The sequence below is a fragment of the Aspergillus fumigatus genome, chromosome 2 (assembly GCF_000002655.1).
Source record: "Aspergillus fumigatus Af293 chromosome 2, whole genome shotgun sequence".
Lineage (NCBI taxonomy): Eukaryota > Fungi > Ascomycota > Eurotiomycetes > Eurotiales > Aspergillaceae > Aspergillus > Aspergillus fumigatus.
Window position 1 is genome coordinate 3,178,641 of NC_007195.1, and position 20,856 is coordinate 3,199,496.

The following is a 20,856-nucleotide window of genomic DNA, read 5'->3' on the forward strand; positions in this document are numbered from 1 at the left end:
TACGCATTTGACAAGAATAGTTAACAATCATAGTGTATATACAAGGATTGCTCTAGCAATTATTATCATGTTTACTCCTACTTTTCAAATGCTCTAGAGCTGGCCTGCATGAGACTTCACTGTCTATTCTGTGTAGGCATACACGCGCTGGACAGTCACATGATGAAATAGTTGCCTCAGGCCATAATGAAATTTGCTTCTTGGCCGGATCTGAGTTTCAATTGATCAAAGTTGTCCCTTGCTACCCCATATCAAATCTTCTCCTGCCAAATTCTTTGATCTGCCTATTTTCTGGGTAAAATTTGCAAACAAGTTCTTGTTATGTCAAGTAGTATATGTGTCGCGTCCTCAAGACTCAGTCTTCCCACCCTACTGCGAAATGTCTGTCGTTCTGAGTTCACCGCCGATCTTGGACCTCGTTCTGAGTACAAAAGTTTCTTCGCCATGCAACGAGCAGCCTTGGCCTATCGCAGGATTAGAGGTCCTCGACAGTTCAGCTCGCTGACTCTGGCCGACGATATACCTACTACATCCAAACAACCACCTTCGCGCGCTGCAAACGTTAGCAGTGTATCACAGCCGGGCGAACCAACCAAGACTGGCGCCGGCGAAATTAGAGCGTCTAGCCATCCCTCTGAGGTTGTCAGTTCTTCTCCTCGTGCCGATTCTGCGAAGCGTAAGAAAGCGTCTGCCCCGGAAGCAACGGCCGGAGCAAAGCCAGCTGCAAACGAGTCTTCGGATAAGAAACGCTCAGAAGCCCCTCGAAAATCCAGTCTTTCCATTCTCTCCAAGTCGAAGAAAAAGAAAGAGCCATGGCAAATCCAAAAGGAGGCACTGAAAAAGAAATTCAAGGAGGGCTGGAATCCGCCGAAGAAACTATCCCCCGACGCGCTGGAAGGGATTCGACACCTACACGCTGTTGCACCCGATCGCTTCACTACTCCTGTACTAGCTGAGCAGTTTCAAGTTTCTCCGGAAGCAATCAGACGGATCTTGAAGAGCAAATGGCGGCCTTCGCCAGAAGAAATGGAGAAGAGACGAGAGCGGTGGGAAAGAAGACACGATCGCATTTGGAGCCAGATGACCGAGCTGGGTCTCAGGCGTCCAAAGCGTAGCGCAGAAAAGTTTTCGGACGTAAAGGTGTTGTATGATAAGCCTGTTTGAGGATATTTGTCCACTATGTTCACCTTGAGACCCCGGTTGGTCGATCTCTATGTATTATAGTCTATCATATACCCTAATAATAGAAGCGCCATGCATTAAATTCTCCTGGCTTCCATGATTGTTAATCGTTGCATGAGCTCAAAGATTCTCCGGCTTCAGGAATCGCGAGGATGAATAGTAGAATCAATCAAACATTCTTTAACTGTGAGTGAGAGACGCGAGCCAAGTACGTTGCTACGCGCAGTTCTTCAATAATGTTCTGTAGAAGGAGATGCAAAACTCCATGGTGGCTGAACGGTAGCGCCACGCAGTCTGAGGCGTCTTCCCCGTCAATGGAACCATGGACGTTATTGACCAACCAACTGCTGGCCGATCGAGCGCATCCAGCTCCTCCTCTGCCCTCTAACCATACAACACTAGAAAAAATGGCCTGCTTCGTTTAGCATATGACAGCATGTTGATGCTGGCGTATGCATGAGGCTGCGTCCGCTAATTCTTAAAACAGTGAGTGGTAGCTGGTACCCGCGGTCACTCCCCCGACTCCTATATCCCTCCACCTCTTCCTCCACCGCCCACATGGTGATGCCGCGACCCTCGCCATGCAATCGGACATACAGGTCTTTGTGAAGTGGAAAGACCAGACTATATTCGCAGGTGAAGATGTGGAATGTATAATCACCTTCAAGAACGTGGCAGAGACAGATGTGGAGACAAACAATGGAGGGCAGGTTTCCCATCAGCGAAAGCAGTCTCGCGCTGGCAATGCGCAGGCCTCTAACCCCGACTCCTACTTCTCATTGAAAGCTCCTCAAACTTCATTGTTTAGTCCTCACCGCCGCTCCTTTCCTGTTGCGCCCAGGAAGGGTTCTACACATCGAATATCCTCGTCGTTGACCTCCCCGTTGATCGGCTCGCACAGCTTTCCTCCTCCCACTCCGCGAAATAACCAAAACTCCGGGCACCAGCACAAGCGCTCCGTGTCTATACTGTCAATTGAAAGTGAAGGAACTGGGGATAAAACCTCGAGGTCGTCGTTCCAGTTCAATCGTTCCCGGCCGGGGAAGGGTCATGGTCGTTCTGCCAGCTTGCAAGTCGTACCCAGAAGGTATGAGGGGTATGAAGATAGCTTCGCAAAAGGTGAGGCTCAAATTACCTTACCTGATGATTGATGATACTCATATATTCCGCTTCTTAGCTGGGCGAAACACCGTCCGTGGCATTTCCGAGGCTGGCACCAACCAATTCCCGGGTAATCTGAGGCCAGACCTGGAAGGACCCAGAGTCAGTCGCTCCGGATCCAACGGGCAGAGACCCATTCAGCATTCAGGATCACCGCGTACACCTGGACGCAGGCCTCAACTGCCGCCTATGGATTTCAAATTCCCGCCTGCTCCCACATCCGATCCTAGCAATCGCCCTGCCCTTTCTCCTGCGGCAACATCCATTGATGAGAATCCCGGCTCCGTGTCGACGGGACTATCAAGTGGGAAAGAAAGCCCAGCAATACCTCCACTTGGTCACCTACCCCAGCTTACACGAATAATCTCGACATCCAGCCCGAGTGGAAGTCACAGGAGTAGCGGCGAGTTCTACTCTGCTAGCGACAACTCCTCAGAGACACTTCAATCCGAATACACGAATTACTCTGCAAATACCCGACGCCCGAGTGGTCCTCGTCACGCGCGTCATTTCTCGAGTGTGGATACGGGACCGAAACGACCCAACGGCCAAACTCTCCTCATGGGCTATGCCCAAGTCAGCGCATCCTTTACCGTCGATGGCTCGTTAATCAACCAGGCAGCGTTTGAAGAAGTTAAACGTAAAGGGGTCGTTGGCAGTCAAGGTAATGCGGCTGGTACGCTCGGTGGTGGATCCGCCTCCATCAGCGACAAAAGTCGTAAAAGTGGTGGATTCTGGGGCGCTTTCAAGTGGAATGCGATAGAGGAGTCCATAAGCGGTCTTCTATCCAACAACGAACTCGATGGTCTCCGTGATATGCGTGGCGTTACATCGTCACGATCGATACCTTTATTATCCACTCCGCAGTCTCTTCTCTTTGTGGATCTGCGACTGGCACCAGGAGAAGAACAGTCATATTCCTTCTCCTTCACTCTTCCCAAGGGGCTTCCTGCGAGTCATAAGGGCAAAGCTATCAAGATATCTTATAATCTAGTCATAGGTACTCAAAGGCCGAGTGGGTCTAACGAACCTCAGCGCGTGAATCGCATCACTATCCCCTTCCGTGTCTTCAGTGGAGTCAACAGTAAGTTCTCTCGCTCGTCCTCCCTCCTTGACACATGTGACTAATTTCTCCTAGGTCAAGGAGAGATCCTTGGGCATAACCTGATGAGCCCTTATGTCATTCTTCGAGACGAAGCCAGAGTCCAGAAAGTAGGCTCTACCTCCCCACCGCCAGTGTCAAAGAATAAGAGCATTAGCGGGCATGTATGGACGTCAGCGCCAGAATTTCTTTCCTACGTAGATGAACTCCTCGAGCAACAATCTCGCAAAAATTTACTGCAGCCACCAGACCTTGTCAGCGCAAGACGCTCCTCAAGTTATGAAGCGTTGGCCGGTCCGCTTTCCTGCAAAGACGCAATAGACTTGGCCATCCTGCGAAGCAATCAAGCCATCAGTAAGGCGCGCAGTCCTAACCGGTTTGAAATTGCCCGCAATGGGCGTCGGATCGCTGTGGTGGTGCTGAATCGGCCAGCACATCGACTGGGCGAAACCATCACTGCCACAGTGAATTTCACGGATGTGGCACTCCCATGCTACGCCCTGCGGGCCACACTGGAGTCGTTTGAGAAGGTCGCATCCTCACTGGCAGTTCGGTCAAATGCTAGCATCCACCGAGCCACGCGACGTGTGCATGCATCCTTCTTCGAAAATACGCTTTACTCCACTCGAGTTGTTTTCAGCCCTGCGGTGCCCGTCTCCGCAACGCCGACTATCATCACCACCGGAGTCAACCATGAATGGGAGTTACGATTCGAGTTTGTTACTACCAGTTTGCACCATGAGCTGGGGACGGGCCTTTCCGGTGCTAGGCTGCTTGAAGTGGTTTCCGAGGACGACCGTGGGCAGGTTATGTCAGGCCTGGAGAACCTCGGTTGTGAGTCCTTTGAGATCGCAATCCCCGTCACGGTATACGGGGAAACTGTTCGGGAGAGGCTCCCGGAAGAGAACGAGGGTTATTCTATCTAGAGGCATATGTTCTGCTTTCATGAGCGTTGATCATACCCATTGCGCTTGAAATGAATGGGATTCGTTCCATCAGAGTCTTCTTATGATACTCGTATTGGTAGCGGTCACCAACGTGATATACTCTCAGAATTCCATTAACGCTCAAATAAGTCGAAATTAGTATTTGATAGACCGCACATATTTGATACCCAAGTCTGACATCACAGTTTCAGAGAGAAGTGAAGCCCTTTGGATGAGGTGGTAACTGGGGCAACCAATGGGGCCTTCCGTCTTGCTCCCTTGAGGCATCCATGGATCCTGACTGTCAGACTGCTCCGCTTGTGGGATCCGATCGGATTTCCCGCCTGTGGCCAGCTGAAGGCCATGTCCAGGTCTAGGTAGTCTACTCGTCATATCTTCAGGTTTAAGCTTGCTTGTTGATCCTCGCGTTTCCTGCAGCTAATCTGTTTGTTTGCTTTTTCCAGTTTTCTGCATCGTCCGCATTGAAGATTTTAGCCTTGCCCCCTTCGTGCCTAGGTGCGTTCTTTGAAAACGCGACACTTTAATTTCCTCGCGTTTTGCCCCTCCCTCTCAACCGACCGTCCGAAATCTCCCCAAGCATTGGCTTTCCGTCATTCTTCCGGTTAGTGAGATCGAGGTTCCAGAGATTAACAAATACCCGATACGGGTGGATGGCTAACCCCTCTGGCATTGGAATGTAGGCGCATTTTCGCACTCAGCAACACATACGCAGATCAATCACATTTCAGACTTTCTAGCCCATACCTCCAAAACCGGAAAAATCAAAAGAAACGCCGTTTGTCCCCTTATAGCGAATACCTCCAAGGAGGTGTTTTGAGGTCACAGAAGCAGAGGCAGGATGGCTTCACTTATCACCACCATGTTCGTGCCCTTTAGACCTTTTATTCCCTCTCCTTCTCCTTCTTCCTCATCTACTTCTCCGTCTGCCCCGCCTTCACACCCTCTCTCCGCCCTCACCCCGTCAATCTCATGCAGCACCATCCATACTTTCCGTGGTCCGTTGTCGGAGCCACCTTCTTACCTGTCTCCTGCTGTTCGCGCGCTCAAGCAGAATCTGTGTGGACTGACGCCTCCCAGCAATGCGCGAACCAGGGCGCCGTTTAAGCCCCGGTCAGCTGCCAAGGGCACGAGCAGTTATCAATTGAGGCAGTTTGCAGAGGCGACGCTGGGGAGCGGGAGCTTGAGAAAGGCTGTGAAGCTCCCGGAGGGCGAGGATCTGAATGAGTGGCTTGCAGTCAATGGTAAGTCTACTGGAGGGATTGTCGCGGGGCCCCGAGTGTAATTTGCGGATGGCTAATTAGGTGGATTTTCGCATTAGTGGTCGACTTTTACAATCAGATCAACCTCCTCTACGGCGCCATCACCGAGTTCTGCTCCCCACAGTCATGTCCGGAGATGAAAGCCACCGATGAGTAGGTCCTCTTACTTCGGCATTAAACCGAAGACTTGCGGCTGACCAAGGGTGATGCGACAGGTTCGAGTATCTCTGGCAAGACTCGGAGAATTTCAAGCGACCGACGAAGATGTCCGCGCCAGAGTACATCGAACATCTGATGAGCTGGGTCCAGAGTAATATCGACAATGAACAAATGTTCCCAAGCAGGCTTGGTATGACACCACTATTGCCTTGATTTCGAAGACAACGATGGGGCAGTCTGACGAGGATAACAGGAGTCCCCTTCCCCAAGGCATTCTCAAGTTTGATTCGCCAGATCTTCAAGCGACTTTATCGGGTGTATGCACACATCTACTGCCACCACTACCCTGTGGTTGTGCACTTGGGACTCGAGCCCCATCTCAATACCAGTTTCAAACATTATGTTCTATTCGTTGATGAACATCGGCTGGCGACCGGTAAGGATTATTGGGGTCCTCTTGGAGACCTCGTTGACAGCATGCTGCGGAGTGATTGATTTTTGTTCTCGGAATGCGATTCATGATTGATGACTGGGTCGGAATACTCCTCGGGCGCAGACAGGTCGAGGAAATATGGGCGTTACGGTGTTTGCATTTCTTTCCGATCCTTTTCCTAGAGTTGGCAGAGACATTTCTGTCCCTGATACATCCTTTAGTAAGGGAGTTTCTTCAATGTAAGATTATGCATTAGTATTGAATTAGAGCACCTCTGTCAGCGTGTTATTTGCATCTGTCTTCGACTTCATTCATTTCCAGTCGTAGGAGAGAACCCGCATTTCTCGGCGTGTGCGGAAACTCACGTGACCGGAACCGGGAGAAGTTGGACGTCGCTTCAACTTCGTGAGAGAATCTCCGGCAGCAGACCAACGGCCATTGCACCCCTCCGAACGACGTTCCCACGTCCTATATCCTTCTACTCTCCCTCCCTTCGAGGTCTTCTGACATTTCCGCCACGATGAACACTGCTCGTGTCGCCCGTCTTGGCCTGCGTGCCACCCAGCAGTTCTCCGTCCCTCGCACTGCCGCTCTCAACGGTTTGAGGACTTATGCTACCCCGGCTCAGAACGTCAAGCCCCCCGTGGCTCTCTTCGGCGTTGATGGAACCTATGCCACTGCTCTGGTATGGCTCGCATTTCTCCCTGGATTCTCCTTCAATGCTCTGCGGATTTGGTCACAGTCTGCGTTTTTTTCCCGCTCCGTTGACCCGGCCCCCCTCTCTCCGCCTGCAAATCGCGTCAAAATGCATATCGTTCATCCGGGAATTCCTAAAGGGCATTGAATGTGAACTAACAGCTATAATAAATAGTACACTGCCTCTGCCAAGTCCTCCGCTCTCGACCAGACGTCCAAGGCTCTCTCCAGCCTCGCTCAGACCTTCAAGGCCGACCGCAAGCTGACCAGCATCATCGCTGCCCCCACCCTCAGCGCCAGCGACAAGCAGCAGATCATCCAGGAACTCCAGAAGATCGCCGGTAACGACAAGGGCGACATCATCAAGAATTTCCTGCAGACCCTGGCTGAGAACAACCGTCTCGGCCTCCTTGAGGGCATCTGTCAGAAGTTCGAGACCCTGATGGGTGCTCACCGTGGTGAGATGGAGGTTACCATCACCAGTGCCCAGGTGCGTTTTGACTATTGCGTTATCATGTCGGACTTGTTGCTTACACTCGTCTTCCTTCCAGGAACTCGACAACAAGACCATCAACCGCCTTGAGAAGGCCGTTTCCAAGCACGAGCTCAGCCAGGGCAAGAAGCTCAAGATCGTTACTAAGGTACGCACATTGCTCTATTCCATCATTCATGACCACCTAGCTAACGTCTGTGTAACAGGTTAACCCCGAAATCGTCGGCGGCCTCGTCGTGGAGATCGGCGATCGCACCATCGACCTCAGCGTCTCGTCCAAGCTGGCCAAGCTCAACAAGGCCCTTACCGATGCTCTGTAGATTATAAAATAGGCTAGAATTTGATTTCCCCCTTTGACATGTATCGTACAGTCCTATAGTCGCGCGTCGTCCCCGCGGCTTCCAAGAGACAATCCTCGAGTTCTGGAAAGCAATGAATGGACAGGATAAGAGTTCATTTTCACTTGATTTTTGCATTTCATCTTTTTCTTTCTCTCTCTTAATATTCTTCTAGTGAAAGCATGAAGGGAAGGGTCTGAGGTGGATGAGGCAGTGAAAACATGTAGATATCCATGCTATGCCTCGCATCTTGGTAGATGTTCAATCTCAAGGAGCCGACATGCAGTCGCGAGATTTCTGCCAGTATATCTATTAAGGAACATGCCATGTATCACAACAGCGTGCCACATGTCCAGGTATAGTGCGTGGCAGTTTTACCGAAAATCGAGCAATTCCCACATGGAAACAAATATAGGAATGAGGATATAGGTATGAAGCCAATAGGCTTGACAAATCTGTGTAGGCTCATCGAGATAGATCCTTCTTAACTTACAAGTATATGATTCTAATCAGATACAATATGCAATGCAATGCTACCTCGTCCGATCGACTATGTATAATGACGTGATGCAGCGTCAACATGCGCATGTACTTTGATTTGACCCTAATCCACTTCTGACAAAGATGTATCACGAATAGGAAATCTAATGACCGTTCGGCGTACGGTCAGCCTGCGCCTCAAACTCATCCTCGTAAGCCCCGATGGATGCGGAGCTTCTCACGCGCTGCAGCTGGCTGGCGACGTAATTGGAGACATGCTCATCTACTCCGTTGCGGGGGACTCTGTGGTCCTGCTCGTCTTCTGACAGGATATCTGCGGCGGGAGTCTCGGCGCCGGCGAAGGTTGATTCGAAATCGCTGCGGTTGCCGATGGAGCGAGTGGTCGAGGAGCGCCGGAAGCTGGGCTTGCGGCTCGAACGGGGCCGGCCAGAGCGGGTGAAGATGTCGTCGAAGTAGTGCGATGCGGCAGCGAAGGGGGAGCGTGGGGTATGTGGGAGGCGGCAGTTGATTCTGCAGAGAAGGTTAGAGGTGTGTATAGATGGGAGTTTCAGGCTCCCGAAGATAAACTTACCCGGTATCGTGGATGACCTTGGCGATGAGGCCAGTCCATCCACATTGGTGAGACGCTCCTAGACCGCGTCCGGTGTCACCATCGAAGAACTCGTGAAACCACATGTAGTCCTTCCAGTGCTCATCGTAATCGAGGAGATCCGAGCCATCGTTGACAGCTCGGCGGCCTTGGTCGTTGCGAGCGAAGAGGTGCTGCAGACGATGCTGGATCTCCTCGGCAACGTGGCCTAAATGCATGTAGTCTCCGGAGCCTGTGGGACACTCCACCTGGAAAGAATCTCCGTAGAACATGTAGAACCGGAGAAGGGACTCAACAAGTAAGAAGTTGACACATAGCCAGACGGGTCCGCGCCAGTTGCTGTTTCCCCCGAACAACCCACTGTCGGAATCACCTGGCACATAGCCGACTCTGAATGTCTGGCCATTGACGTCCATGGAATAGGGGTGTTTCTCATGGTACTTGGACATCGACCGGACACCGTGCTTGGACAAGAACTCGGTTTCGTCCAACATCCTCTTGAGAATCTTCTCTAGACGATCCTTACTCACCAGCGACAGGAGGAGGCGGTCGTCCTTCCCGCGCCGTTTCATACTTGCAATGTTCCTTTCTGCGACATCCTGCCTGTTTTCAATGAACCACTCCATTCTCCTCTTGAATGAAGGGAATTGGTTAATCAGCTCGGGTTCGAGTGTAAGAACCGCATACAGAGGTATCAAGCCAACCAGCGACCTCACGGGGAGCTGTTGTGTCCATGGCTCGCCGTAAGAAATCGCATCGTAGTAAAAGCTGTGACGGATCAGCTGCTAGTCCACCACCCGTGACTGTCGCATGACACATACCCATCTTCTTCGTTCCACAGGGAGGATTCCTTGCCTCCTGACTTGAAAGTCATTGCATCACTAATGAGAAGGAAGTGCTCAAAAAATTTGGACGCAACTAGCTTCAGTTAGTGAGAAGTCTGTGGCCTAGTAGAATGTTGACTCACTGTCTTCGTAAGTTCGGCGATGCTTAGCCAATTCAAGAGCTATATTGAGCATACATAGACAATAGAAGGCCATCCAACCAGTACTGTCCGCTTGTTCCAAGACACCTCCAGTCGGAAGAGGCTCAGAACGGTTGAACAATCCAATATTATCCAACCCCAGGAAACCGCCCTCGAAAACATTTTTACCTTCTGAGTCTTTGCGGTTGACCCACCAGGTAAAGTTCAGTAACAGCTTCTGGAAGACGCGCTCCAGGAAGTCAAGGTCCTGCCGGCCGTACATCTTCCGTTCAATCTTAAACGTTCTGAAGACGGCCCATGCATGGACAGGAGGGTTAACATCCCCAAAGTTCCATTCATAAGCCGCGAGCTGGCCATTCGGGTGCATATACCATTCACGAGTAAGCAGGTCCAGCTGCTTCTTCGCGAAATCCGGATCGATCATCGCCAGCGGGATGCAGTGGAAAGCCGTATCCCAAGCTGCGAAAAAGGGATATTCCCAAGAGTCCGGCATAGACAGAATGTCATCAATGTATAGATGCTTCCATTGCTGATTGCGCACATGCTTCCTTCCTGGGGGTGGTGGTATCATTCCGGGATCTCCATTCGCCCATTGGTCCCAAATGAAGTGGTAGAATTGTTTCGTCCACATCATGCCCGCGAATGCCTGTCTTTGGACATTACGCAGATCGTCACTCATCGGAAGAGGGCTGATTCGGTAGTAAAAATCGTCAGCTTCTGCCCTTCGCTGCTCGATTGTATCATCCAGCACTTCCTCGTCGATGAATTGCTCGTTCTTGCGGGAGAACCTGAAGCGGACGACTGCGCACTCGCCTGGAGGGATGCCGTCTCCCTCATCAAAGGCATACCAAGCAGCGAACTTTGTTCCCTTGTTGGCAGGGTTAACGGCATTCTTCTCTTCGTTGACGATATGGCGATGGAAGGCATCCTTAACGTAGGGCTGGTCGTTCTTAGTGCCCCACAGAAGTTCGTTGTTCGTCTCGTTCTCTGTGAACAGCATACGAGGCATGACGTCCTCCTGGCTATTGCCGACAGCTGGAGACGGCGAGAATCGTACGTATCGCTCTCCTAGCTTCTTATGAGCGGTCTTTGCTGTAAGCGGCGACACCTTCTCGATTAGAGGTTTTTCCTTCTCGTTCTCATACCCCCAAGACCAGGTGTTCCGGAACCAGACATGAGGGACTATGTGCAACGGAGCGGGTTCCGGGCCTCTGTTGTAAGCGATGACACGGAACATGAGTTCCTCCTCATCGTCTCCCTCCTTGGCTGTCTCAATGAAGATATCCCAATAGCGGTTATCCTCGAATGCACCGGTGTCGAGAAGCTGATATTCACGGTCCTGTCTTGAACGCCGCGCATTCTCATCAATCAAATCCTGGTAGGGGAATTTCTTCTGAGGGTACTTGTAGAGGAATTTCATGTACGAGTGCTAGACACGCGCATGTCAATGCGACAGATAGTTAAGCAGTGGACAGGGAGTCCCTTACGGTTGGGGTATTATCCAGGTGAAAGTGAGCTTCCTTGATGCTCTCACCATGATTTCCCTGGGGATTCGACAATCCAAACAGGCGCTCTTTCAAGAAGTCGCTATTCAACAGTCAATGTCAGAGCTCCGCTCAGATTGCATATCCAGAAAAGCGTAGGCATACTCTTTCTCATTCCAAAAGGCAAAAGCGATATTTTCTAAGCCATGAGTATCCGAGACACCAGCAATTCCATCCTCGCCCCACCGATATGTTCTTGACCGGGAGTGATCGTAGGAGAAATCTAACCGTAACAGATACGTCGATCAGCCCCGCGCATCACATGTGGATAAGATGGACTTACAACTCCACGCGTCTCCATTTTCACTGATAACTCGTCAGTAATTGTAAAACAAAGCATTGCATTGGACGCAATAAACATAATGTCCAAGACTCTGAAAAAAGCGAAGCACTTACGAATAATCCTCTCGGACTGCAGGCGGATGATCAGCGGACAAGTTCCGAATTACCAGTGACGCCACTTGAAGCAACTCATGAATAGAGAGAGGACTCACCTGTGGCCCATTGTCTCTCTGCGACATAAGGACCCCATTTCTTCCAGTATCTGGTCCGTTCACGATCTTCCTTGAGACGCTGTTCCTCCTGGGTGAGGTACTCTTGCTTGTCAATCAAAACCATCGTTAGATAAACCGGAGACCGATACTCCGGAAAACTTATGGAGAGAAGGGAAAAAACGTGAGTGATTGAGACAGAAGAGAAAAAGGTTGAAGAGCGAGTGTGCGGGCACGCCAGATAATAATAATAATAATACACCACTACCAAGAACTAGCCGAAAGGGCAAGCTCTGTTCCTTGACCCAGGGTGTAGCTACGTTGGATGTGGGAGACCTCTAGGTACTCTTTTCTAGGCTGCACGTACAGTTCAGCAAGACAGATTGACAATAACTGAGGGACGGACAGAACCTGATTTGCCCGATGACCACAGCGGCTTATCAGAAATTGATAGCTAGGGTAGTCTGGACTCGTCGCCCGGTGCATCTTTCTGGACTGCTGGGGGTTTCCAAGGTTTGTTAGCTGTAAAGGTGGAGCATTCAGAGGGGTACAGGTAAGGGCCAGATCTGACATCATCGATGCTCAAGCAGATTAGGGAAATGCATGCAGCGTTAGCTTGATATGGTGGTGCTTAATTGTTAATGATTCGAAGTAGATATGACTAAATATTCAACTCCGTCATCTCGAATCGACTTCGTTGATAGCGTAGAACCAACCGGTATTGGGGGTCAAATGCCTGATGGAAAAGCTAGCTACATGTATCTAACAGGGATACCAGTATCAGAATCCCCCTGCATCTAGAACCTTTGAGTGATATTAAATGGAAGAGCCTAACGCCCCTTCCACTGCATTACATCCATTGGATGATTGGTAGGACTACAGAATGTAGCCGTCTAACTTGGGTATTTTTGTGGGAGTGAAAATGTTCCACAAGAGCATTATATCATGCTAAACGATGCAAAGCTCTCCAGCAGCCTTCTATTCAGAAAGCACGAGTTTGGCTGCAAGGAAAAGAATCAAGGAAGTGGCGTACCCCTACCAATTTTTTTTTTCGTCGCTGAGAGTGGACATGCTGGGTGGCAAGCGACTCAATAAAGGAATGAGTCAGATGTACAGAGTTAATAAATGCCACATTTTGTGATAAGCAAATCTCATGTTGATTATATGCTTTGTGTTGGAGATTACTATCAGCTGTTCGCTCTCGAGTCCCAGCAGAAGTCTAAAGTACCTTAGATTCCTGCGTGTCAACAGCCGAATAAGAATTGCTTTACTAGACAGTGGCAGACTGATTGAACGCCCATCGAGAAAGTGCTCTAAAAGCGCAACGGACCCTTCGCCTGTTCATGCCCCTAAGAAGAACGTTGAAACCGAGACTCACTATTCCTCCCCCATCATCTATTTAGTAAACAACATTTGCAAGTCGACACCTGTTAAGGATTGCAAAGAAAGATGTCTTCTCAGCATGACAAAAATTATGATTAAGTGGTAGTAAACGATAAACACATTGTATGCCACAACAAGTGAACACCAGTCTCCAGGTGAAGAGGATTGCCGCACGGCATATACATGCACGGATTTGACCAAGTATGCCACTGGCTGCGATGCTCATCGCAACCTCATGGCAAAATCTGAACAAAAGCCGTTCCGACATCGCTGGTGATTCGGGATACGTGTCGCTGGAAGACGATAAGAATGGGGAGAGAAGTCCAGCAAACTCGATGCTCTCAACCATGTCTGTTGGAAGGTGGTGAAGAAAAGAGTAAATTCATTTCACTGAAACCGCATTCGTTAGCCATACAAACTGGACAAGGCCAGTCTTGATTCCGCGAAGATCGATCACGAGTTGCCGTTCCGGTCTTGCTCTCGCTGCTCGTCACTGCTGGAGTACTGCCCCGCTGAATCTGTGGGAGATGTCGCGGTCGAAGCGGAGGACTCTATGTTTCGGACGAGACCTTGTAAGCCGCACTCATACACATACCGATAGGCGACCGCCAGTTTCGGTTTCCTTACCTGCTGTCCGATATTCGTTCTCCACCTTCGATGCGCCTGCGCTGTTTCCCGAGCCGTTTCCATCCATGATGAGCGATTGACGAGCTTTCAGACGTCGCTCAGTCTCGCGGATCTTGGCCTGCAGTTCCTCCAGCTCTCTCGTTTGTATGATCATTTGGAATCTCCTGAGGTGCCAGGACCATTGGTCAACCCAACTACCTCTTCATACAGTGAAACGCCTCTAGCGAGAACTTACTTCTGATCTATAGTCTGCGAAAGGTGATCCACCTCCGAATCCAGTGCGAAGACGCTATCCAGCGTTGAGGAAAAGGCCTGAGCCATGGTCCTGCCATGTATTGGTCAACGCCAACGTTCTGATATCGGAGAGGGCGCAAACGGAAAGACGAACGACTGTGGGCGACCCTTTGGTTTCCATTCCTGCTCCATGTCCGACATCTTGCCCTAGTGTCAACAGTGTCGGTTATCTGAGATCAAATGCGGTACGGAAGTACGATTTGGTTGAGAAAGATAAGGAGTATAGACGTTGTCAGAGCGGTTGGTTGTCTTTGTCCCGTTAAGGAGAAGATGGGTGTTTGAGCGTGGGTCAGGAGGGGGAAGGAGTGGGTTAATGTGCTTGGTCTATCAGGCAAAAGGGTAATTAAAAATAAAAGTGATAAGAACTAAGGGGAGATTAATATAGTAGCATGAGACCAGGAACCGGCTGAGAATCTATGATAAAGCTTGATGGACGGACGGGACCGATTGCTGGATATGCTGCCCTCCTATAGACCACAAGGGGAGGAACCGTTTGGGAACTGACCAGAAGAGCAGCAACGAGGAGGCTATCAGCGTGACAGTGCACAGTCAGAGACTTGCAAGGCGCAACAAGCAGGTGTTTGGCTGTCGCAGCAGGAGTGCCAAAGACTACAGCAGAATCGATGAGAAAGGGAGGAGAAGATAAAAAAATAATAACCGATAGTAACAGGTTGATCAGTAGTACTTAGTAAGTTGCGCAACAGTTTGTGGTTGGGCCGTCTACTGTCTCCTTTTCTTTCGTGTCTACAGTAATTGGATATTTCTCCATACAAAAGGTCGTGGAATCTAAACTTATGGGGAGATTAAAAGCTCCATTTTGGTGTCCACCATCCACTACTGCAGGAACTGCCTTTGTTTACACTCCGTTCCTGACCTTCTCATGTTTGGAGATGCCACAGGTTCAATGAGACGAGAATCCTGTCGTTACTCTATCGGCCATCTACCCAACTTGGGAAGCGCGCACTGCGATGCCACTATCAGCTTCCAACACTTGGACAAGGAGCTTCGAGAAAGGGGGTTCTGAACTTACTTTACTACCCGGGCTGACTCTATGAGTTGCCTAGTCGAGAGAAGCCCCTGACGATGTGGGGTACTATGTTTTAAGGTATGTTCCTTCGTAATAGTCAGTAAAGTCGTAGCATGTCTATCAATCCGCCATATGAAAGTCCCAGTGGCAGACGTCATACAATGATACCCCAGGTAAACTTCCCAGCTGTAATTGAGGCAAGGTTCTCCATTGGTATCTCAGCCCCTATTTCTTTTCCTGGTCGGTAATAATCTACTCGCCGGTGGTCAAAGCATCTCTGAGTCCTTTGAATGGCTGCCCGGTAAGACTGAAAGTTTAAATTCTCGACTAGCATGCCAATGTGTGACTCCAATCAGTGATTCTCATCCTCCAGCATCAATATGGCTGATGGCTGATGGCTGGACCTTTAACACCTCGCAAACTATAGACATAGATAATATTATAATAAGCGATCTGTCGTCATGCTGCAAGATAAAAGTAGTGTCATCTCCAAGATGCTTCGTCTGAAATAGACCCCTGGAAGCAGGCACAGGAGGTCGTATCGTAAAGTGATTACATTAATAAAGCATTGCATACCAAGGGTTCCACATACTAGTTTTGGGCATTGTCGATCAGTCAAATTGACTCACGTGATCTAGTCCCTCTGCTGGGCGGTCGGCGTCCTTGGTCAAATTTTCCCTCTGTGGAAGGAAGCAGAGAGACCACCAGAGAGCAGTCTTGTCATAGCAGTAGCTCATCCCTCTGCACCCAGCAACGTTTCATCACCATATTCTCAATCCATCAAATATATGTCCTTTTCATCAAATACAAACCTTTCAAGTTAACTTTTCTCTAATCCTAAAGCATTATTTCCGCCCCTATTCTTACTGGGCCGTTTTTGTCGGTTTTTGGACACTTGTCTCCCTTTCAAGATTTTTCTCCCTGCGCTTTTCTGCACTGATGGTCTAAACCGCTAGCCGCACCAATTGTGGTTAATTCGAAGGATCTGGGTCCATCGGGCCAACCGCCGACATCGTCCATCACCGTGGCCCCCATCTCTAAATCTTTCCCCCCCAGTGGCCGACTAAACGGGCAATGGGGGATGCCTCCTCTGTCGGCTTACACTCCTTTTGAATCTCTCCTCTTCTTCCAGTCTCTCGCCACCTTGGGTACCCGTCCTATCAACTTCGCATCCATCTCCGATATTCTACGCAACAATACGTTCGTTCGCGAGAATGTCGCATTTAATGCGGACAGGCTCAGCCCGGAGGCTCTCGAGGAATTGTACACGACCTTGATGCGAGAAGGACTAGATGGCGCCAGAGCCGTCTCACTTCCCGAACAAAACGGTGTACATCCCGAAGGCGCTCAACCCACTAACCCCCTGAAACGTAAGATCGCGAGTCCACGTCCGGAGGTGTTAGTCGATAATGGAAGAAGCCATGCTAGCTTTCTTCCGGAGTTAGTGTCTCATCTATATGCCAGATACAAGGAACTCGCGACTAGAGAGATCCGGAATGAGGAGAGGAGATATAAAGAAATCAGTGATGAAATTGAAAGGCTACAGAAGGAGGAGCGGCAGAATCCCTCACAGTCAGCACCTGTGCCGACGTCTGTACAGGCATCTACAGTACGAGGACCACAAACAAAAAAAGACTTTGCGCCGGAGCCCATGGACTTGGATGTCAAGGAGGAGAGGCCCGCTCAGCAACTTCGGCAGGAACCCAGCCGGCCCGCAGTCCAGCCACCGTTGGATTCCAAGGTCAAGCAAATCGAGCAGGAATCGCCGCGCAACGATATTTTACCCTCTTCAACGCGAGAAGAGCTAGCGCAACCGACCGGGCCGTCGGTATCGGCCGCAGCGACACAACAACCCCAGGTGCTATCCACTCAACCGCCAGCTCAACCGCATCAAGAACAGCCCCGACCGCAGCAGCAGCAGCAGCAACCGCAACCGCAGCCGCAGCCGGATGATGGTCATGCACCCTCGGCAGTTCAACAAGCACAAGCCAACGTGCCCCCGACAGCGTCTTTGGCGCAAAAGGCAAAGAATGGACCTGCTGTACATTCGCAGCAGCCCGCCGCTGCCCCAAGTCCGAGTTTGGGCAATTTGCCAACTTTTACTGCCGTGTCCTTGCAAGCTCAGCATGACGTTCACAAACCTACTCCTGTTCCTGCTCCTGCTCCATCACCATCTCCAGCAGCCAGACCTGTAGAGAAGAAGGGTGCTCTAGGTGCCACATCTGTCTCAGCACCTCAACCTCCTACACCCCAGCCAATAGTTCAGCAGTGGCCCTTACATCAGCCACCACAGACCCCGCAGCCACCGCCCTTGGCAGATAAGAGTGCCATGGTGGAAAGAACATCCACCAACCCTCTCCAACACGCACCGAAACCCGAGCCTGAGAAACCATTTCAAGCTACTCCCCGAACGCCTGTACCTCCTACTCCAGGGCCTGGTTCGGCACCGATTGTATCAACGGCTGTCAATGGCCATGCCCGGGGTTACCAGACGCCTGTAGGAGCAGCGCAAGGATTGTTTTCGGAAGCGCAAAATGTCCATCGCCCTCAGCTCTCTGCCGATACGAGATCTTCTACACCTTGGAAGAAGACACCTCGCCTAAGCATTCCTCCGTCGCCTAGATCACCGATTCGGCCTCGGCCAGAGGACGTCAGCCCTATCAGCGAAAGGGCCCCATCGCCAATTGAGTTTCCTGAGCCACTTCTAGAAGAAACAGAAAGCCGACAGAACAAACGCAGAGCTGTTGAAGAAAAGGGGGCGCGAACAATCCAGGAACCCAGCCTGCCGCAAGATTTGGAACTTAAAGGGCGGCTGAAACCCAAGGTAGAAAAAGCCACAGGGTCTGCTGCTGCGAAGAAACGGGATCGAAGCACGACCTCCTCAAGAAGCCGCGGAAGGTCCGTAGTATCTCGCGATGAGGAATCTGTTGCTGAGGTTGGAAACGTGCCTCTTGAAAAAATCAAGCATGAGTTGCCAGGTACACCGACTAATATCCAAGAGCCGCCAGAATTAGAGGGTCGTGCCAGTGGAGCCCGAAAAGGCGCTGCGGCCTTGCCTCAGACCGAAGAACGTCCAGGACGAGGAAGGCCGAAACGCAAGCGGGGTATCAGTGACGCTCCAGAGCCAGAGCCAGTACCAACTGAGCCTATCCGGCCGGAATCGACACAGTCTGCATCGTTCGTGTTGTGTCCGCGTAACTTTCCTAGAACCGGGGCACCTATTATGAATGATGTGACCATGCATAAGCATGCCTCAATATTTGCAAAGCCGCTGGCAGAACGAGATGCACCTGGGTATAGAGATCTCATATATCGACCGCAAGACTTGAAATCCATTAAGTCGTCCATCCATCAAGGCAGTAGAGCTGTGGCTGCAGCTACGGAAGCTGCCAGCACGCCCGCTGCAGATGGAGAGTCCCCGGCTCCCAATGCAGGCACGACGTCCAAGAACGCTGTTCTAGTGCTTCCAAAGACTGAAGACGTGATTCCTCCTAAGGCCATAGTCAACTCGGCACAGTTGGAGAAAGAATTGATTCGCATGTTCGCTAACGCCGTCATGTTCAATCCCATTCCGCAACGTGGGTTCGGACCTGCCTTCCCCATGATCAGCGATGGTGGGTCGCGAGAGAGCACGCAAGTTCCCGAACCGGATGAAGGAGGCATCATCAAAGACACTCTGGAGATGTTCGAAGATGTCGAGCAAGCGGTAACGAGATGGCGGGCGGCGGAACGCACTGCTGACGAACTAGCGAGCAAGAGCATCTTATCCCTTCGAAGAGGTAGCACGAGCGATTTGAACACGGATAGCGCAGATGAAGTCAAGGGGCCATGACATGTTGTTGGAACGAATTGAAAGTTAATGGACGAAATGTATGATTAGCGGGAAGAGACCAGCCTTCACCAGAAAGGCCATCTTGTATGTGTAGAATATTTTTGCCAGAGCGCTGTTACAAGCCAGCCGAAGGCATCATGAAATCAATCTAAAGGAAATACGAACGATTCCACGAAGCATTATTGTCAAGACGTCTGGGCATTCGGCACAACATTTCAGTCTTCTTGTTTCTCATGAAGATCATCTTTTTGGATATCGTAACCTCTTTTTCTTTCGTGGACGGAAACTGACTATCAAGCAGCCCCCTGTAAAGCTTGCTGAGGCTTTGTTCTCCCTAGTCCCTCTTTAGCATAGAAATCCATTGGATATACACCGCTGTTCGCGCTATCCCAGTGCTCCCTCACACCCAACGCAATCAACGCCTCATAGGGCGTCAGAAGCGGTCGCGGGAATGCATAGCCCCAATCGATACTCAACCTGGGGCAAGCGATCTGCACCCAGCATTCGACATCCGACATGGACGCCAACTTTCCGGGAAAGATCTCGCTAAGAAGCAAGTTGACGAAGGGGATACCACGCTCGTTGAGGTGGTTCTCGATCATGGCCATGGTGTTCGGGTTTCCTTGCCGGCCGAGCGAGCCTAGGATGATGCCCCATTTTTTGGCTGATTTGGCAGTGTTGATGGCGTCTCGGCGGAGGGCATGCATCTCGTCGTGGGAGTAGGTCTCGCGGGAGAGAGTGCGGGAGTACGGGTCGTAGCGGTATGCAGGGATGGTAGGGTTGTGAATCATGGCGGATTCGAGGTGGAAGCGGCCATCACCGAGGTAGAGGAGGATATCGATCTCGGTGGGGGAGAGTTGCGGTGAGGTACAGCCTAGGATCTCGCCTTTGGACAGCGGTGCGATTTGCGGGATGACGACTTTGAATCCGGCGCGTTCAAGCACGGGTTTGAGGCCGTGAAGTGTTGCGTTGAATTGGATCGTGCCGACGGTTGCGATGGTCTTTCCTGGCTGGAAGTTGCGTTCTAACGTAGCAATCAAATGAGAGGTGTCGATGCTGATGTCGACGAAGATATACAGCGTTTTGATTTGGGTCACATCAACGGGGATGAGGCAGCTGTGCGCATAGTGGACCAGCAGATCGCATCCTAGAGCACGAGCGGTATAGTCGTCAATACAGCAGGCGCCGTAGGTGACATCGCCCATTATCAAAGTCTCTGTCCCCGGGCAAAACTGGGTTAGGATATCGGATATCGTGGTAGCGAATATGAGTAAGCCCTCTGGAAACTGTAGAGCAACACGTTTGGCGCCCGAAGTCCGTATCCGATGGATCGTCTTGGGAATCTCAAATGAGTAATTCTTGGGCAGAAGTTCAATCGCGGCCTGGATTTCAGGGTCATCCAGGATCTCGGGCGGGACTTGATTCAGTGTTCTTGGGTTTCTTCGTGGCGCGACTGTCAGGAAGCATCATGAGCCTATGTTCGCAAGTTCGAATCGGTACAAAAACAGAAAACCGGTCACGCACCTCGTTGAACGCTTGTGGATTCGACATCTTTTGAACTTATAGAGGCATCTTTCTGTGCATGCGCATCTGCTGTACGTCTTCCGACAAATCTCTTCTTTGGTTGCCGAAGATTACTAGACGATGAAGTCTCTTCCATCTTCATTTCTGGGGCAGCAGAAGACAGCAATGGCTCTGTCATGACGGACCGTCAATTGTGCTCGTTTCAAAGTGGGATGGTTCTGGTTTTCTTTTCCCATCCTGACTAAGATGGACCACAATTATGGATGGTGGCGGATGGATCAGGTGGGGT

At 50.7% G+C, this 20,856-nt stretch overlaps 8 protein-coding genes across 8 annotated transcripts; 5 read left to right on the forward strand and 3 right to left on the reverse strand.

Moving 5' to 3' along the window:
• The first annotated feature begins 5 nt into the window (after positions 1-5).
• On the forward strand, positions 6-1,448 carry rrg9 (mitochondrial ribosome assembly protein RRG9). Its single transcript, XM_750476.2, has one exon. It carries the CDS (start codon positions 322-324, stop codon positions 1,162-1,164), a length of 843 nt encoding a protein of 280 aa, XP_755569.1. The 5' UTR covers positions 6-321; the 3' UTR covers positions 1,165-1,448.
• A 315-nt stretch (positions 1,449-1,763) lies between these two features.
• Positions 1,764-4,371, forward strand: AFUA_2G12380 (putative intracellular protein transport protein (Sat1); the record flags this gene model as incomplete). The annotated part of the gene is made up of 3 exons (XM_750477.1): positions 1,764-2,301; positions 2,360-3,427; positions 3,482-4,371. The coding sequence occupies 3 exons, from the start codon at positions 1,764-1,766 to the stop codon at positions 4,369-4,371; spliced, it is 2,496 nt and encodes an 831-aa protein (XP_755570.1).
• A 298-nt stretch (positions 4,372-4,669) lies between these two features.
• AFUA_2G12390 (Mob1/phocein family protein) lies at positions 4,670-6,547 on the forward strand. Its single transcript, XM_750478.2, has 6 exons — positions 4,670-4,748; positions 4,836-4,993; positions 5,073-5,633; positions 5,711-5,804; positions 5,867-6,000; positions 6,064-6,547. Exons 3-6 carry the CDS (start codon positions 5,231-5,233, stop codon positions 6,303-6,305), a joined length of 873 nt encoding a protein of 290 aa, XP_755571.1. The 5' UTR covers positions 4,670-4,748; positions 4,836-4,993; positions 5,073-5,230; the 3' UTR covers positions 6,306-6,547.
• Positions 6,548-6,652: 105 nt separating this feature from the next.
• AFUA_2G12400 (F1F0 ATP synthase subunit 5) lies at positions 6,653-8,081 on the forward strand. Its single transcript, XM_750479.2, has 4 exons — positions 6,653-6,928; positions 7,115-7,429; positions 7,491-7,580; positions 7,639-8,081. The coding sequence occupies exons 1-4, from the start codon at positions 6,764-6,766 to the stop codon at positions 7,750-7,752; spliced, it is 684 nt and encodes a 227-aa protein (XP_755572.1). The 5' UTR covers positions 6,653-6,763; the 3' UTR covers positions 7,753-8,081.
• Positions 8,082-8,274: 193 nt separating this feature from the next.
• AFUA_2G12410 (uncharacterized protein) lies at positions 8,275-12,315 on the reverse strand. Its single transcript, XM_077804171.1, has 9 exons — positions 11,884-12,315; positions 11,786-11,801; positions 11,673-11,695; positions 11,495-11,612; positions 11,333-11,432; positions 9,828-11,274; positions 9,682-9,778; positions 8,843-9,628; positions 8,275-8,781 (listed from the first exon to the last, which is right to left on the reverse strand). Exons 1-9 carry the CDS (start codon positions 12,005-12,007, stop codon positions 8,415-8,417), a joined length of 3,078 nt encoding a protein of 1,025 aa, XP_077660333.1. The 5' UTR covers positions 12,008-12,315; the 3' UTR covers positions 8,275-8,414.
• A 708-nt stretch (positions 12,316-13,023) lies between these two features.
• On the reverse strand, positions 13,024-14,965 carry AFUA_2G12420 (uncharacterized protein). Its single transcript, XM_077804172.1, has 4 exons — positions 14,279-14,965; positions 14,126-14,215; positions 13,891-14,054; positions 13,024-13,814 (listed from the first exon to the last, which is right to left on the reverse strand). Exons 1-4 carry the CDS (start codon positions 14,323-14,325, stop codon positions 13,717-13,719), a joined length of 399 nt encoding a protein of 132 aa, XP_077660334.1. The 5' UTR covers positions 14,326-14,965; the 3' UTR covers positions 13,024-13,716.
• Positions 14,966-16,292: 1,327 nt separating this feature from the next.
• AFUA_2G12430 (uncharacterized protein) lies at positions 16,293-19,043 on the forward strand (the record flags this gene model as incomplete). Its single annotated transcript, XM_750482.1, has 1 exon — positions 16,293-19,043. One exon carries the CDS (start codon positions 16,293-16,295, stop codon positions 19,041-19,043), a length of 2,751 nt encoding a protein of 916 aa, XP_755575.1.
• Positions 19,044-19,336: 293 nt separating this feature from the next.
• dph1 (2-(3-amino-3-carboxypropyl)histidine synthase) lies at positions 19,337-20,814 on the reverse strand (the record flags this gene model as incomplete). Its single annotated transcript, XM_750483.2, has 2 exons — positions 20,568-20,814; positions 19,337-20,496 (listed from the first exon to the last, which is right to left on the reverse strand). The coding sequence occupies exons 1-2, from the start codon at positions 20,743-20,745 to the stop codon at positions 19,337-19,339; spliced, it is 1,338 nt and encodes a 445-aa protein (XP_755576.1). The 5' UTR covers positions 20,746-20,814.
• Positions 20,815-20,856: the final 42 nt, after the last annotated feature.